Source organism: Passer domesticus, chromosome Z (genome assembly GCF_036417665.1).
Source record: "Passer domesticus isolate bPasDom1 chromosome Z, bPasDom1.hap1, whole genome shotgun sequence".
NCBI classification, from domain to species: Eukaryota; Metazoa; Chordata; class Aves; order Passeriformes; family Passeridae; genus Passer; species Passer domesticus.
This window is the reverse complement of record NC_087512.1, coordinates 7,789,854-7,807,370: the sequence shown is the minus strand read 5'-3', so window position 1 is coordinate 7,807,370 and position 17,517 is coordinate 7,789,854. Positions and strand designations below refer to the sequence as shown.

General features: G+C 44.2%; 1 protein-coding gene across 1 annotated transcript; it reads left to right on the top strand.

Moving 5' to 3' along the window:
- The first annotated feature begins 1,063 nt into the window (after positions 1 to 1,063).
- LOC135290313 (aquaporin-3-like) lies at positions 1,064 to 15,091 on the top strand. The gene is made up of 6 exons (XM_064404241.1): positions 1,064 to 1,256; positions 10,052 to 10,178; positions 10,338 to 10,475; positions 11,748 to 11,866; positions 12,605 to 12,822; positions 13,522 to 15,091. The coding sequence occupies exons 1-6, from the start codon at positions 1,149 to 1,151 to the stop codon at positions 13,694 to 13,696; spliced, it is 885 nt and encodes a 294-aa protein (XP_064260311.1). The 5' UTR covers positions 1,064 to 1,148; the 3' UTR covers positions 13,697 to 15,091.
- The last annotated feature ends 2,426 nt before the right edge of the window (positions 15,092 to 17,517 follow it).

The following is a 17,517-nucleotide window of genomic DNA, read 5'->3' as shown; positions in this document are numbered from 1 at the left end:
TCTGGTTATTCCACAGGAAAGTTGATGGTTAAATAAGGAGAAGAGGAAAAGCTGGGCATCTGTGGCTTTGCAGAGAAGGCTGGGGAAAAAAAATAAAGGAAAAGGGGTTCTTTTCAGGCTTGTAAACTCAGCCCTGCTGCTCTGCATGAAGACCTGGTGAGTCAAGGAGCCCAGAGAATTTTTACTACTCACTTAACAAAAACCAGATGCCATGAGCTGCACATGTCCTGTTAGCAGTCCTCACCTCAGATGGTACGGACTGGGACTGCTTTCATCCAGGCCATCTTGTGGAACAGTCCTAGAGTGATACAGGATGTTACTGATGATGAAAGGCAGCAAGGGCTCTTTCCTGTCTGGCTCTGTAAGTCTGTGGGCTCCTCACTGAGGTCCTGTGATAGAGATTGGCTCTGCACTGGGGGTCTCATGTCTTTACAGCTTTCAGGGGGACTCGGCTGCAAGGGCTCTCCCGAAGCTCTGGGAGGGTGAGATAACTTTGTAATGACACCAAAGAATTCGGACCCAAATGTAGATTTTTGTGGAAAGAGGCTTGGTCTTGTTCACAGTACTAATTTCAGCTGGGTAACTGCTGGAGCTCAGGAGAGCCTCACATTAGCTGTAGGGTTTCAGAGCCTTCTGCCTCCCAGTTTTTCTGTCAAAGCACCTACAGCCTCTGAATGAGCACAGGAGCACACATCACTTTGCCACCTGCAAGAGCTTGGGAGGGAAGGAAATCTGAATGCAGGGTACCATGCTCACACAAATAGGTAAGGCACTGCTCACTCTATGCATTTAACTGAAGCTGGAGAAGGGCAGATATGGCCCTGCATTTTAGCTGGTGAAGAAAACAGCCGTGGCTTCAGCAGGACACATTTAATTCCTTGTTCTTATGAAGCTCCTGAATATTTTGCTCACCTATGCAAGCAATAAGGAAAATGAAAAAAACCACCCACGCTCTCTCGTGCTGAAAAGCAGGAAAAAAAAAGTTGGGTTTGAAGAGCGGGTGGAAGGGGTGTGGTTACCCAGGAGGTGTGTCAGGCATCGATGAACTTATTTATAAGCAAAGGCAGCTGTGCTGGAGAAGAAACTTTGCTGAGGCTTTGTCAGCTGCTGCTTTTTCCCTGACACACTTGAGAAGCACCTCTACTGCGATGGGGCGGCAGAAGGACATTCTTGCTACCATTGAGGAGCACCTGAGGATCAGAAACAAATTAGTGCGGCAAGCACTGGCTGAGTGCTTGGGGACGCTGATCCTGGTGGTGAGTGGGGCTGTAGTGTGGGGATGCTCTCTAACCCGTGGGTTTGGGGGAAATTGTCCTGGTGAAGGGGCTGTGTTGCTGCCAGGGTTTGCATTGGGAGTGAGCCCACCTCTGGTGCAAACCTGCTGCAAGTCTCTGTGAGCAGGGAAAAAATTCATTATATTGCTCAAGGGTGGACATTGTGGTTTCTTGCAAGATGTGGGCTCTGAAGAGCTTGCTGAGTGTGTGGAAGCTTCTGTGCATCTGTGAAGTGCAGGGAGCAAAACACCTCTGTGTAAGCTGCAAGTGTTTTGCTAGAGATCATGCAAAACTTCCTTTCTGTCTGCCCTGGGATATTTTCTTGGCTCTGAAATACTGCAAGTGTTATCACCCAAGGAAGTGAAAGAGGGTTTTTTTTGTTTTTCTTTTTTTTGTTTTTTTTTTGTTTGTTGGGTTTTTTTTTGTTAGCTTTCCCCATGCATCCCATCATGAAGAAGTAGCTGGAATTTAAACTGTTGCAGTGTCCTTTTGCTGTCAGCTGCTGATTCCCCAGGGGCTTGTCAGTGGGGCTGCACGATACCATGGCAGCTCCTGCTGACAGCCAGCTGGGAGCTGGTGCTTGCTATCAGTCAGTGCGTTTCTCAGTGGCCAGTGGAGATAAAACCCCTCTGCCTGTTTTAGAGTTTCCAAAGGGGTGGAATACAAGGGACAAAACAGGATAAGTGTGTGTCTAATGCCTGTGGTTGCACACGTTTAGAGTGGCGGCGATTTGCTTTAAAGGCAGCTATGAACAGCTAGGTGAGTTGTGTATGAGCTGTGTGGAGTAAATAGTGGTGTAGAAAAACGGTGACAGGGATATCTGGCTTAGAGCATCTGAAAACACACGACTGCCCAATTTGCCACAGGTTTGATGCACATATATTGAGGCAGAAATGAGATGGAGTTTGCACAGTGAATATCTGCATGTACAGATTCCTCTGAGGTGGTGTAAATCCAGAGAAATCATGAAGGTTTCAGTGGAGTGGCTGTGGGTTTACACCTCTTTGCAACTGGTGGCTGAACTGCTTGGAGAGAAATCTAAGGGTTGGAATAGTTGAAGGCAGAGAAAGGCTTGATGAAGCACCTGGGGAACAACACAAAAAGACTGACACAATTCTGTGCTTTTATGAATAAAAATTTTTTTTTTTGATGATGAGGAGAAGATTTTGAAATCTTCTATGGCAGCTTAGGAGACTCTGCTAAGACTGTGTAAAATGTTACCACTCTTAAAAGAAAGCAGCTTTGTATGGTGCAATTGTCAGAGTGACCCAGCTTTGGTGATTTGCAAACAAGTCCTGTTGATTTTTCCAGGAAGGGTTGTTTGGAATTAAGGTGGGAAGAAGGCGATAGGAAAGTGATTAACAGTTAGAAGATTGCTGTCTATTAATCACTGATGTCGCTGCTGTTAGTCTCAGGATTGAAACAAGGTAAGTCTTGTGAGGTGGACAAATGCCTCCTGATAGCAAAGCTAATATTGCTGAGAAATGAGACAAGCCTTTAGCCATTTGGATCTGAGCTTTCAGAAGAGCTCATGATCCAAACCCCATTAGTCCATCCTCTGACTGTAACAGTTGGAACAACAGTGAACTACTGTTCCTCAACAGGGAACTACTTTTCCTCACACTTTGCCTCTCCAGGCAGTGAGGAATTGGGATCTGCTCACACCTTGAGTAAGGGTTTGGTCCAAAATCATAAGCAGCCTCCAAAATGGCAGTGGTGATGGGCATCCATCAGCCACACTGAACACTGCGCTGGCAGAAGTGGGCAGCACACACCTTGTCCTCAGGAGCATCAAACCTGCTCTGTTTCAGTGCGTGTGTGTGTCTAAGTTTACAGGCTGAGCCTTCACCGTGTTCAGAAGTTCCTGAACTGGTTTTAGTGGCACACTCAGCTCCATCTTGTAGGATTTACAAGCTCACTTAGGATCTCCTGCAGCAGTCTGCAGTGGACAGAAGGCTGTGGGTGTTCTGTGTCCGTGTGGGGGAAGGTGGGGTGGGCTTGTGAGAGGAAGGGGAAAACCCCAAATGCAGTTAATGCTCTCACACAGTCCAAAACAGTCTACACCAGAGGAAAATGGGTTCCAGGACTGTAAACTTGCAATATCCAAGCCAGTCAATCCTTTTCCAACTTCGTGGTGTCTCAGTCTGTCTGTCTCAATGAAGGAAATCTTGCAGCTTTTTCTTTATTACCACCCTGATTCCTTTTCATCTTTTTATTATATCACCTACATGAAATAGAAAGGGTCTTGAAAGTGAATTCCTTCCCCTTTTAGTTAGCCTGGACAATTGTATGCATTGGGTTTTCTCCCAGCAGAGAAGTTGCCTTTTTACACCTTGCAAAGTCCCTGCTGCCCACCCTGCCCGCAGGTTGAGCTGTGTCTATGCATTTAGATGCATTGCACCCCAGTAAATATCTGTTTTGTCTTCACAATAAAATGCCTGAGGAAAGACCTGAATCCATGAAAATTTTCTTCATGGGAGATGGAGTTGACTAAACACAAATTTGTTTGAACAGAATATTATGAGGGATGGATTTAAGGTTAGATATTGTTCACACTAAAATCAACTTCCTGAGCCCCAAGGGAGGGAGACAGTTTAAAGTTTGCAGCTTACTTTAAATTTCACTGTGTAATGTAAAACTTGTCCTACTGTGGATATTGGCACTGCTTCAGCTTCTTCCCTCCTCCCCTTCACTTGCATAATGACTGCAGCTCTCTTAAACTCTTCTAGACAAAAGCTATTGCAGATCCCTGCGTAGTCTTGCTGCCTGTAAGAATGAACCTAGTGCTTGATTTTATTTTTCTCATTTTTTTAAATACATGGTGAAGGTAGAATCATAGAGTGGTTTGAGCTGGAAACGACTGTTAGAATAGTGCCTCTTTTTTTTTTAAGATAAGAAAAATAATACAGCTAAGGCAGCCAAGCCCTGAAGAATGCCAAGGCAAGTTGCTGTCTACTTGCAAGCCACTTTTGCTGTGCAGAGCACCTTGCATAACTTTTATTTAGTTTGTGGGTGGTGTCTCTATTGTTGCAAAAATAGTAATACTGATTCCACATACATTTCCTTTGATGCTTAAATTGGCATTTCCCCTCTTCAAAATTCACTTTCCGAGTAGCACTTTAGGCTTGAGCTTTATACCTGTGTTGGAAGCACCTCTTGCTGGCAGTTGTTAAGCACTACAAACACCAAAGGCATTTTCCCAGTCCCTTGCTGTTTGTGTTATTACTGTAGCAACCCACTAATGCCAGATTTCCATGGTGGGTCTCCGTGCCTCCCTTAAGGCTCAGTCTGTTTGCCTTGCTCTGCTAGCTGTAAATACTAAAGCTGGCTCTGTTGTCTTTTACATTTGCAGGAGAAGTAATATGATTATGACTGATATCCAAGTGGGACTCACTGTGAATCTCTCACTGTGTTGTAGAGGCACAAAGAAAGAACAAAACAACTCCTAATTGCTTTTCAATTGGTGCTGCCTTGACTTTGTGGCTACGTGGTAGCTTTTTTGGGGTATGATGGTGCTGTAGACCACTGAAACAAAAACGGCAAAGTGGTTTGGATGACTAAAGCCATGGGAGCTTCATCTCATGAGATGACCACAGCAAGGGGAGCCCCACTTCGGTGTTGGCAACTTAAAGTTGCTGCTCATCCCACAATGGTCTGGGCAGCACAGTAGTTCCCACAGTTGCTGTTTGATTTGGGCTGGTTTACTTAAACCCAGCTTGTCACATTTGGAAAATGTAATTAAAAAAAAAAAAGTTATTTTCATTGTTAATGCTTTGCTAGGCTGTAAAAGGGAGTGGAAATCCCTTGCTGTAAGCATGTTGGGTGCTGTTGATTCTTCCTTGCAAGGGAAGGACCTGGTGGGTCCTGTGCTGCTGGGTACGGGGACATGGGAAGTGGCAGTGCTGCTGCTTTCCCTCTACCCTTTCACCAGAAGAGGTTGAAGCTCTTCATTAACTGTCCAAAATTGTCCCTCCTTGCTGTCTCTCTCCAGGAGCCAGACGTTTCTCCTTCCCACAAACAGGACAGTTCAGGCACCAAGACTTTCCCTTGGTGGGAAGGCAGCTTTTCCCCAGGAGTGCCCAACCTTCTGACCAAAGCCCCACCAGACCCACTGATCTTTCTAATGGCTGAAACCTCTTCATCTGAACAATAGTAGGGGACATCAGAATAAGTGTTTTTCCTTCAGTGCGTGTGTGAAAAACCTAAACCAGTGAATTTCCTCCCTAATGACCAACTCCTCAGCTGAAGGTTGCTCAGGTTTCTTGAGCTGAGGGAGGCTTATGTCTTCAGCTTTGTGCAAAGTTTTTTGTAGTATGTGATGTATGTGGGGTGCAGTTTTGCTTAGAATCTCTCATCTCTCCAGCCCTGCAGCCCTACCTTGGCTCTGGTTCAGTGGGTGGTGCACAAAGTGCTGCAACATAACAGACCATCTGCTGCTGCCCTTCCTGCAGGGCTGCTTCTGTACAGGCTGCCTCCAGCTGTGCTGGACAGAAAACTGGGCTGTGGGGTCTAAGGTTTCTCCTTGATTAGCAAATTGAGAATGATGACCAGCCTGGTTAGTTAAGAGTTGCTTTGAGGAATAGTATAAAGAACAATGCTCCTTGCATTTTCTTTTTGGCTGGTGGAGGTTATCCTGCCATGTGAGCTGTGGAGTTCATGATCTCCGCATGCTGCCCTTACTCCCTGCCTTCTTCCTATGAAGAGTGGTACCCTCTGTGTGTCCAAAACTTAAAATCATCCGTCAGTATCTCTGGGTCTCCTCCTTCAAAGCAGACTCGTTGTTTGACTGCCCTTCTGGCATCTTCCCCATTAACCAGAATACATCAAGGGTTGACCAGTCTTTCCCATCCACCAGGGTGATTAGGGTAGATTTACAGCAGGCTTCTTGCCTAATCCCCCTGTTATTTGCTGGCAGAAGAGCTGTAATTCAGGTAATTGCACTCCTCCTGGTCTATGCCAGCAAAGCTTTCCCGCCTACATTTAAGACCAGTCTGTCTGAAGACAAAGAGCAAATGCACTCAGGCCTTTTGTGTTGCACATGAAGGTGTAAAAAAGCACTGGAAGCACTGGCAAAGAAAGGAGGAGACAAGAAAGGAATAAACCTGGCTCTTGTGCAGAGGAGTTCTGAGCACCATGCATGAAGCTGACATATGAAGCAGTTTTCCACAAGGTCTGCCTGAATAGGCTGCCTTTGGTAGCTTTGTTTCTTCATGAGCTATTGCAACTTTAACCTCCATGGTTCTTTTCTACCAACCCTTACTGGATACTGGGCTTTCATGTGTTCAGACATGGATATAGGGTGTTTGTACCTTGAGTGATTGAGACAGGGTGTTTTTATCTTGAGTGACAAAGCCAGCTGCTCACTCTCCAAACATGCCCTGGACACAGGGAGCTCGAGGTTTCCCGAGTGTGAGGTATCCCCTGCAATGTGCTACCTTTTCATATTTTCTTTGCTGCTGCTGGTGCCTCCTTTGTACACGGGTGTTCTCGTCCCTTCTGGAGTCTGTCAGCCCTGCCACTCTTGAACCCATTCTTGCAGAACAAGGATTTAGCCCTTTTTCACAGTGCAAGAAGTTGAATCACCCCATGAGCAAGCCTCCCTGTTAGATTTGCTAGAGCCAGTAAGATGAAATTAGAGAGCAGACTTCTATTAACCTGGTTAATGGGTGCATTGACTCCAATTCCTTGGAGAGCAGGTTTAACACATCAGAGTGACACGTTATTGCAAGTATTTTATTAGCACTTTAAAACCACTTTTGAACTTGGCTTGTATCGTGGGTGTATAACAGTTGACTGCTGCACCTACTGTCATGGGAGGTGCTAACCTGGGTTTCTGTTGGCTGGATATTCTTCCAGGAGGGTTTTTTTTACACAAAAACAGAACCAAAATACAAACCCCCCACAAAACCAAAGCCAAACAAATGAAAAAGCAAAACAAAACCCCAACAAATGCAAATTAAAAACAAAACCATAAAACAAAATGCTGTGGGAGGCAGGTTATTAAAATCAAAAGAATGGTGTGTGATCTCCCCTTAGGTGTGCACCACTGTCCCTGACTACAGTGATAAAATATTGCCTAATACATTGAATGGACTAAAAAGACTAGGAAAAATGCTGAATTGCTTTTATTTGACATTCCTTGCCTTTCAATCCCATCTAGAAGCTCCCAAACAGCTCTCTGGGAGCAGTGGAAAAAAAACCCAAAAAAATGAAAGCTGAGATTTTCTGGTCTCATCTGACCTGGGTAAAGGAATTGGAAAGAAAACTAGCAAAAAGCAGAAGTGAAAGTGCTGTGATTAAAAATTAGTTACTACCACCTGTAGTATTAAGGTACTTGCCACAAAAGTCTGAGTGAGCATGACTTGAACTGGTTCCTTAAAACTAAATGCCATGGAGGGATGTCATGCATGACACTGTATTTTTTGTGTTTAGTGGACTCCACTGGTGCAGGATGGAATTGAACGTATGCATATCAAAGTTCAAACCGATCCCTAAGTATTTCTGTGCTCTTTTTATCTGCTGAGGGTTAAATTTTCTACTGTTACGCTGAATTAAGCCAAATAGTGCTCACAGCTCATCTGATAAATGGTTGTAATGGTCCTGTGGAGTAGCTTCGGGGTGTTTTTGCATGGCCCATAGACTCCTTTCTGAGGAAAAGTTAGAGAGCTACTGCTAGGTGTAGGATGGAGGAAAGGAGGATGGGGAATGACCTCTTGAGATAACCTCTTGAGAAATGGCAGACCTGGTGTTCCTCCAGCTCAGGGGAAGACCTTTGTGGGTGATCAGGGAGGTGGAGGTAGGAAAATTTTGCTCTGTGGTTTCTGCAACCAAAAGGTATGTGTATAATGAGCCAACCACCATTCACCTGCAGAACTGCCAGTTCTTACAGAGTGAATAACACAAAATCCCTAGGGATCACCGGGGGTAAACTCCACCAGACTCAGGTTTTGTGGGCTTGCCCCCTGCCAGGTCAGACTGATGTGCTGTGTGGCCTTTGAGAGGCAAACATCACTGCCATGTACTCTCTGAAATCTCTCCAAAGCTTGGTGGTGCTTGTTTGGGGAAAGGGAGAAACAGGATTCACCCTGGTCATTAGCCTGTATTTATTTGCTCAGTTGGAGCTGTGCGTCTCTTGGTGGTTTGGGCATAGCTGTTTCTCTTTGCTGCCAGTAAACAAATCTTTTTTGCCTTTGTCTTGGAGTCTCCTCTGCCATGGTTTCCTGGCTGGTAAGGACATTGTAGGGGCTGTTCTGACTGCACCCAGTAGAGAGCAGTGCTGGCTATCCCTCCCTCTCCAACGAGTTAAACTGGTTCCTTTATTTTTTTTACACAAGGCCCTTGTGTTGGGTACCTGGTTTCTTTTCAAGAGGCACCTATTTACAGAGTGTCCACCTCGTGGATCAGCCTGCAGCCTCCCTGGCTGCTCCTTTCCAAGCAAGCTGAGTGCACCTTTTGCTTTGTTAGCAATTCTTCAGTTGCCAAGGTTAGGGGAGGGGATAAGGTATGTGTGTTTTGTCTTTGCCTCTGATTTGGATTGTGTGTTGCTCAATGGGCATGTCCAGTGTTGGCTGAAGAATAGACAACAGCAAAGCTGGCCACCTCAGTGCCTGTTTGGTGGCTTATCCTGTAGGAGTTGATACCACCTCTGTGGCAGTTGAGTAATTCTGGGATGATGGAGCTCACAGAAGCAGAAAGTCTTTGTGGGGGCATAGTTATGGGTATGTGGTCAGAAGAAATAAGTCAAGCCTTGATCCCTAGATTTGAGCATCTCATGAGGAGGCTGTAATCTTTGTCCTAGTTTAAAGATTCTCTCAGTACCTGCTAATGTGGTGATTCCAAGTGATAATACACCAAGGGTCAGTTCAGGTGGAGCCAGTGGGAGATACAAGCATACAGATGATCAGGCTTAGAGCTCTTTAAATTACATGTTGCAGAGTGGAAAGAGTTGCCAAGATAGAAAGCCTGCAGCTGGATGACTGATGAACTGAATTGCCAGGGGAAACTGATTTGAGTTGTTAAGGGTGAGCATAGGAATGAGGGCTTTTAGGTGCAGTTGGGAAGAGAAGGATTATCCAATTGAACATCTTTGAGCAAGACCTTCCTTAGCTACTAGGAAACAGTTTTATCACCCAAAATAAACAGCTTTTGTCTGCCAGAGTATTTGGTTTGCTGCACCCCTGATCTTGGACAGAAGGACAAGACTGGCTGTGCTAGTGGACTCTTTTGAATATGGACCTTTCTTGATGGAGTGTGGGAAGAGAACTCCATGAATGCCAGGCTGAATGTGGCCTTCTTCAGTCATGACTGTATTTCCAGGCATTAACAGAATTATTCCCTAGCAGTCTTTGTGCTACTGTTTCAAACAATTATTAATCTTTTTAACACAATGATACCCAGATGCCTCATCAGCATAGTTGTGCTATGAATATCTCAGACCAGGATGATATCTGGCTCCTCCTTCTCACCTGGCATCTTAAAATTAGACGTTTGGACAAAGAATTCCAGACTCCTGTAGATCCATCTTGCTTTTAATTTTAGCCCTGTTTTCAGTCCACCCTGCCAGAAAGTAGATTTTTGTGTGTCCTTTCTTCTTCTCTCCAATCTCTAGAGATAATGTAGAGATACTTTGACCAAAGATAGAAGCTGTGCAGGCTTTGAATCGTGAGTGGACTATGATGGCCTGTGAAGGTGTAAGGAGAGCAATTGCAGGCATTGGTCAGCAACTGGCCCTGATGTGAAACAGAGAGGGTAATTTCAATCTCTTTTTCTCCTCCTAGCTCTTTGGCTGTGGCTCTGTTGCGCAGATCATTCTCAGCAGAGGGACTCATGGAGGTTTCCTGACTGTCAACCTGGCCTTCGGCTTCGCTGTGACGCTCGGCATTTTGATTGCAGGACAGGTGTCAGGTACGTGTGGCTCCACGTAGGCTGAGTTTCACTTGTGTCACTTGTTGTGTAAGCCTGCTTTTCTTGTGTGGCACTGGTATGGAAGCTAGTGCCCCTTGGCACAATCCTGGGCCCTCCATTCTGCCCATAAAAGTACACTAACCACCAACCTCTCTGCAGGTGGACACCTGAACCCCGCTGTCACTTTTGCCATGTGCTTATTGGCCCGGGAGCCCTGGATCAAGCTACCAATTTATGCCCTTGCTCAAACCCTGGGGGCTTTCCTTGGAGCTGGCATAGTCTTTGGGCTGTACTATGGTAAGTGTGGAAATCTTGTGTCTTTTTAGAGGTGAGACTACTGTGTTTGTCACTCACTGCAGGGAGGCAGGTTTCCATACCCGAGAGGAGCACTTGCAGTGCAGTATTCCAAGAGACCTCCTTACTGTGTTTGTGGGATGACTTTCCCATTCTCATGATGACGGGTTCAAGCCTTCTCAAAACAATCTGAAGGCCAACCAGTATTGTCAAAGTGCAAGTTTTGCCCTTGAGTAATGAACACTGGACCTCTGGATGGGCTCTTTTGTATGTACTGGTCTTCCACAAAAGTCAATGAAACACTAGCAGTGATGAAGGTTTTATATCTGTTCGCTGTTCCAGAACCATTTCTCATTGTTGGCTTAAAAAATGAAGTCTTTACTATGTTGTCAAATGTATTGTCTTGTGTTAGCTTCCAGATAACCTGACTTCTAGCAGATTTTGCTGCTTTTATCAGGGTGATTCCATACCTTGGAAAGCACCTTACAAATCCAGTTCCTCATGCCTCTATTTCTCCTGTGTGTTTTTCATCATCACAGGGAGATCTTCAGTGGGCAAGGACTGAATTTTTATGCTGGTCCTTGATTGTTTCTGGCAATAGGATTGATGTTCCCTGTAGCTGAGTGGAGCATCTGGGTCACAGTTATTTCCAGCTGGAGGAGGAAGCTGCCACCCCAGCACTGGCTGGAACTACTTTTCAGTTTTAGAAGAGGCAAGGAGACCTACCTTCCTTTCAGTAAACATCAGGGCAATAGTTCAACACCAATCACCTTTCCAGTTCATGGATTGAGTCCTCTTCAGAAGGGATTTAACCCCATTTTAGCTACCTAACCCGTGGAAAAGCTACATGCCTGGTTTTGTTTCCACTCACCATGAAGGAAAGACAGACCATCCTAAGTTAGTTATTCAGTTGCTACACAGTGGTAGGCAAGGCACTAGCGGCTCTAAAGACAATCTTGGGAGTTGTAGCTCAGAAAAGTGAAAGAACAGCCCAAATCCTGTTTGCTAATCCATATCACTATATCATGTCTTCACACCAAGACTGATACCACAGGCATTTGATTACCTTTGGGAGAGACTTGGAGTCACCTTAGTGTTTGCTTCTTGACTCTCTTTCTTGATGCCTGGCAAATAATTGTTAGGAGCAGGGACTAATGCCATCTGCCTCTGAGCCTGACTGGTAAAAAGCTGTGGTGGGTGATGCTCTAAGTTTTCCAAATAAGTGTTTGCTCTACAGCAAATTTTTTTTTTCTTTTTTTCCTTCTCTACCTCTAGATGCTATCTGGGCTTTTGACAACAACCAGCTCACTGTTACAGGAAAGAATGGCACTGCTGGCATTTTTGCCACCTACCCATCTGAGCATCTGAATGTTGTGAATGGCTTCTTTGACCAGGTAAGAGGGGGCTGGCAGGATGAAAGTGCATTTGAAGAGGAACCTTTTGGGCAGGTCTGGGCCTCACCTTTAGTTAGAAAATTAATTACAATTTAAAGATAAGATATCCAGAAAGGTTTCTTGGAGTTGACACAGGTATCTCACTAGCCCTTAGGAAGAGCTGTTCCAGAAAGGACCTTACAGCCAGAAGGCTTGTGCCAAGGCATTAGCAAGTGTCACTACACTGGTCAGGGCACCAGAGAAAAGAATGCCATTTGTCAGAGCCCCTGAAAAGCCATAGTGTGAGGAATGCTAGCTCTTCCTCCCCCTCACTCTGGTACTGTGGTTGTGGCACAATCCAGAGGTCAGCTGGGTACGGGGTGGTGGTTGCTGTTGCGTGTGGCTGTCTCCTAAACTTGCCATCAACACAAAAGGGACAGCTTCTACCTAGCCAAGGCATGTGGGATGGAGGTTTAGGAAGATGTTTCCAGCTTTTCTGGCTGCCTAAAGAGCTATTAATAACACTTCTGGGGATAAGGAGAAAGGTAGGAGTTTGACTGAGGTTCTGGACTGCCATAATCTCAAGAGAGGAGCACGCTCCACTCTTTTGTGCCTATGGCTGCTGTGGTCTGATAGTGTCATGGGATGACTTGGTGCACCTCTTGCCTTTAAGAGAATTACATCCCAGAGGAGTTAAATAACTTGGTTAGAAGACTAATCTGGATTAAATTCTTGTTTTCCTTCCCCATCCCTCTCCAGTTCATTGGCACTGCCTCCCTGATTGTTTGTGTCTTGGCGATTGTTGATCCCTACAACAACCCTGTCCCCACCGGGCTGGAGGCTTTCACAGTTGGTTTTGTTGTCCTCGTTATTGGAACCTCCATGGGCTTCAACTCTGGCTATGCTGTCAACCCTGCCAGGGACTTTGGGCCTCGTCTCTTCACAGCCATTGCTGGCTGGGGCACTGAAGTGTTCCGGTAAGTGCTTGACGACAAAAACCTATGAATTTGGATTCATAATTTATTTCCTTGAGGGGAAATAAATTATGAATCCAAATAGATGGTAGTTCTGGCACTATAAAGAGTCTTGGCAGCCACGAGGTATCAATGAATTGTCTAAATGTTGCTAAAAGACACTGTCTGCTTTTTGACTTCTTAAGAAATCGTGGAAGCTGGGCAACATCCAGTAGCGAGAGCAAATGACACAACTTTGCTATCAAAGAGGAAATCTAGGAGCATCCATGAGAATTTTAGTTGCACCTTGAACATGAGCACATAATGATTTTTTAACAGTAGAAAATGAGAAGTGTTTGCTATTTTTGGAGACAATTAAGAGAGCCTGTTATCAGGGGTTGCTTTCCTGCAAGCAGTGGGAGGGAACTGAAGATGCCTAGTGTAGGCACAAAAAATGCTTCTCTCCTTTCTTGGTGGAGAGACTTGGAAGTCCTGAAAATAGCTGTTCTGAATTGCTTGTCACTGGGACTTAAAGTGTTTGGCTGTGTGTGTGTAGCAACATTTGCCTTGGAAGCTCTGCATAGGTGCAGGTGCTGCTGTCCTGTGCAAGTGGGTGGTGATGGCTGCAGAGGATCAGGTCTTGCACGGCTCCAGGTCCAAGTACAAATATCCTAATGCTTAGGCTGCAGTTCTTACCTTGTGCACTTTCTTTTTGTTTTCCAGGGTTGGTAAGCCGTCCCACTGGTGGTGGGTTCCAGTTGTGGCTCCTTTCCTGGGGGCAGTTGCTGGAGTGATTGTCTATCAGCTGACGATTGGATGTCACGATGAGCCTTCTCCACCTGCCTCCGAGCAGGAGACAGTCAAGCTGGCTAATATGAAGCACAAGGAGAGGGTCTGAGGAAGCTGCCACCCAGATCTGGCAGGTATTCATTACTCAGGACTGCAGCTGGCAAAAAGGAGAAGTTAAGAAGAGCTTCAAGAACAACAGGAAGAGTTTTTTACCTGTCTAGTAATTTTTTTCTTTTTTGTATATCCCTGACACATTTGCTTTTGACATTTCCCTGTGAGTCTTCCTCCAAATGCAGTATCATGTAATCTTTTTCTAATAGAAGGGGATTGAGGACTGTAGGAGTCAGGAGAGAAGTGGGCATTGTTGTCCAACACAAATTGGGTGTTCAGGAATTTGAAGCTCTTTTGAGCTATGTTGCTGACATTGCCTGTGACCTTGGCAAACTGCTTCCCTTCAAACCTGTGTTCCAATCTGTAGAATGGGGATCATGCAAAACTTAAATTGTTTTGCTGGCATGGATTGGAACCTCCTACATCCTGGAGGAAATTTTCCTGTGATTCTGTGGATCAAATTCTGCTTGATGTTGCTCTAAAGTCAGTACCTTGACACCAGGAATTAACTAGTCTAGAGGATTTTTATTAGCCAAACTTTCATATCTCTTATGAATTCCTAGCTATTGATCCATAATGTCAGTGCAGAGAGTAAGAATGCATTGGATTTTCATTTAATAGTAAAAAAAAATGTTTACAAACAAGTACATCCTGGTGTTACAATCAAAAATTTTAGTATTGCCGTCTCCTAGAAGATCACATGCAGGAAATCCTTATTCTAACGAGGGCTAACCTAGACAGAAAGCTTGGCTCCCAGAAGCAGCCTTTCTAATTAATCAGCTTTGTATATAAACTGCAAGCAGCCAATAGCAAAGATCCAGTGGAAACACAGTGTTGCTTAAGTTGCGTGTGTTCACGTAAATTTTACAGTGGTGTTGTTGGGTTTTTTTTTTGTTGTTGTTTTAGTAGATTTATATATAAATATACTCCTTAAAGCTGTTACTAAGTACCAAGGTTGGGATGAGTTCATATAGAGATGTATGGGAACTGCCGATTCTCTATCAGCTTTGAGATAATTTTGGGTTTTCCTGGGATGGTCTTGGATTGTGGTTTGTGGAGCACCTCCTTTTCTACCTTGCAAAATAACTGGGATATCCCTGGTACTCATGGCTGAGGGACTGAGGTCAGGCACCTCCTGTACTAGCAGTACTGGCATCTCAGGGGATCTCTGACTCTCCCAACGCCATATTATTACGAAGTATTTGAAAAAAAGAATTATTGGTTGTGAAAGAATTTGTAAGTCCCATGCATTAGAGAAACTTTGTTGAAAACCTATTTCTTTAATGTGTGAATTCATTAAAAATGTATCTTTGTACACATTTCCAATCACTAAAAGGATGTATTCTTTTTTTTTCTTTTTAAAAAATAAAATGTCAATACCCACACTGTACAATGGTAGTGTTGGTTGTATTTTTAAGCAGCTGTCAGCAAACTTCACCATGAAAAGGAAGTAATCCATAGCAATAGCTTCCTCAAGCCCTTTTCCTCTTCAGCCTGAGCAAAGGGGAATTAACCCTTTCAGGTAGTACATGTACATGCTCCATTTGTGTTTTATGCCTTTCCCTTTTGGGGTGTGATTTTTGAGGCATGTGGAGAAGATGAAGTAGCTGTGCTCAGTATAGTGACCAAGGTATGGGCTGGGGGTGAGATTGTCCTGCTGTCAGGCATCTTATTCTAAAGGCAAAAACACCAGTGGGTAAGTATTTGTCCTTCACCCTTTGTACAATTTAAATTCCCTTGCTGTTCTTTCACTTAACATAGTTCTGAATGAAGAATCGTACTCTGCCTTCATCTACTGTCCACCCCCATCTAGCATATTACACAAATCAACTTTCTTTTTCTGTAGCTATGCCAGGCAAGGAAAAGTACAACAGACCTGAACACAGTGCTCACAGAATTAGACAAGAAACTTACCTATAAATAAAGTTCTTGTTGCTCTTTGGCTGGTGTGTGTACTGCTGTATTTTTCCTGTATTAATTGTGCTGCCTTAAAATAACTCCTCACTTCCCACATGATGCCATACTGAAGAATTCAGCGAGCTCTGGATGAATGTGGTTTCCGACAATTCACCAGCTAGAAATCAAATGCCTTTTGGGAAGAAATTTCCCGGGTTTGTTTGGTTTACTCTATGTGCAGACAGGACATTGTGTTGTTTTTTTATTTCTAACATGAAAGTTTATCCCTCAAACTCTGTGTAGCAGCTGTGATCAACTGTGCTGTGATCAACTAACATAGCTGCAGAATTCAGTTCTCATTTCCCTTCAGGACTGCCTCTTTTTCTGCTCTTCTACCACTTTGTATCTTCAATTATCTTGATCAATATATGAAAGCTCTTGCTGCAGAGCTTAAGACTTTTGATTCAGGGTGTAGGGTTCTGGTTTGTTTGATTTTTTTCCCCTTTGTTTGTGGTTTTTGTTGTTGCTGTTACATTACTTACCAGATTCCTCTTGCTTTTGCCTGGCATGTAGTAATCAACTTTACTATATCCCTGCCTTACTCATGTATTAATGATGCATTATTACCTTTATTAAAATGGCAATAAAATATTGTATAGGTTTCATGTTAAATTTTCTGCTTTAACCACTGTATTAAGCCTTGGCTTTGCTGTTGGAGTAGCACCTAGCACTGCTGAGTAGATCTATCAACATGAGAAAAGGGGAAGGCATTGCCTGCTGTCAGTGGATGGGAACCTATGGAGAACACAGCCCTCAGAAGGGTCTGGTCCATAGGAGACATGATTCTGTCTTTGCTAGCCATGTAAGGAGGGTAGTGCACAGCACAGTTTGATACACCAGATTTCAAGAGCTCCAGAAGTATTATTAAACTGAGGGGAAGGAAAAGTGTTTTCCCTGGCAGCAAACACCCTTAAATTGCTGCAAGTTGTGGTTCTGCTTGTTTTCAGTTTAGCTGCCTTAAGATACCTTCTGGGTGTTATTCACCTGGCAAACCCATGCAAATCCAAACATTTCTCTCTCTCTTTTTTTTTTTTTTTTGCCATCCATACTTAAATTTCAAAGGCAATGAATCACACTGTAGTTCCTCACTGGAGAGCTAAAACTCATCTGGCAAAATAAAGTAATCTGGGTTTTAGGTCAGATGAACTCCAGCTGTCAAGGTATTGAAATATGCTTTGTAGGAAGAAATAAATCTACAATTTAAACTATTCATGCTTGACAGGAAGAGTAATTTGTTGTTGGAACAAAATGCTAAAAGGTGTTTTGGGTTCTCTATTGTGTGAAGTTTTCAAATTAAGACTGGCTGTCTTGCGAAAAGTTCTTTCAGTTAAATTGCAAACTGCAAGTCTCACTGGAGGAAATTCCCTGACCTCTTCATTATAGGAGGTCAAGTTGGCAGGATTTGTCCCTTCTGACCTTAAAACTTATGAAATTTAAAATGCAAGATGAAAGTGGCCATGTATTCAGTTCCTCTAGGTTCTTGTCTGGTCTAAGATTGTCACTGCAGGTGCTTTGATATTTTTGGTATATCTTGGGAAGCCCTTCCACATCTATTATATCTATTCTGTCTGTAAAATGGCAGCAGCAGTGCTGATTTCTTTCAAACCCTGCTCTGTTTCACCTTGTATGAGCATGAACAAAGGCTGCTTGGCATTGCAGTGTGGATGGCAGAAAAGCAAAATCTCCCTTTCTGCAGCCCTTTCATCTCAAACTGAGTTTCAGCTCTCCATTTGGCAGTGGTGTGTGCTGGGGATGCTGGAGCTGGTTACATTTGCTGAGCAGCTGCAGGCAAATCTGGTGGGACTGTACCAGGGCAGGTTTCTGCATGTACTCAAAGCAGATGAGCATTGACAGATGATCTGC

Excerpts from the sequence above, each read along its gene's own strand:
- LOC135290313 (XM_064404241.1), top strand. The coding sequence starts at position 1,149 with ATGGGGCGGCAGAAGGACATTCTTGCTACCATTGAGGAGCACCTGAGG. Across the intron at positions 1,257-10,051 it reads TGGGGACGCTGATCCTGGTG|CTCTTTGGCTGTGGCTCTGT; the intron begins GTGAGTGGGGCT and ends TTCTCCTCCTAG. Across the intron at positions 11,867-12,604 it reads TGAATGGCTTCTTTGACCAG|TTCATTGGCACTGCCTCCCT; the intron begins GTAAGAGGGGGC and ends ATCCCTCTCCAG.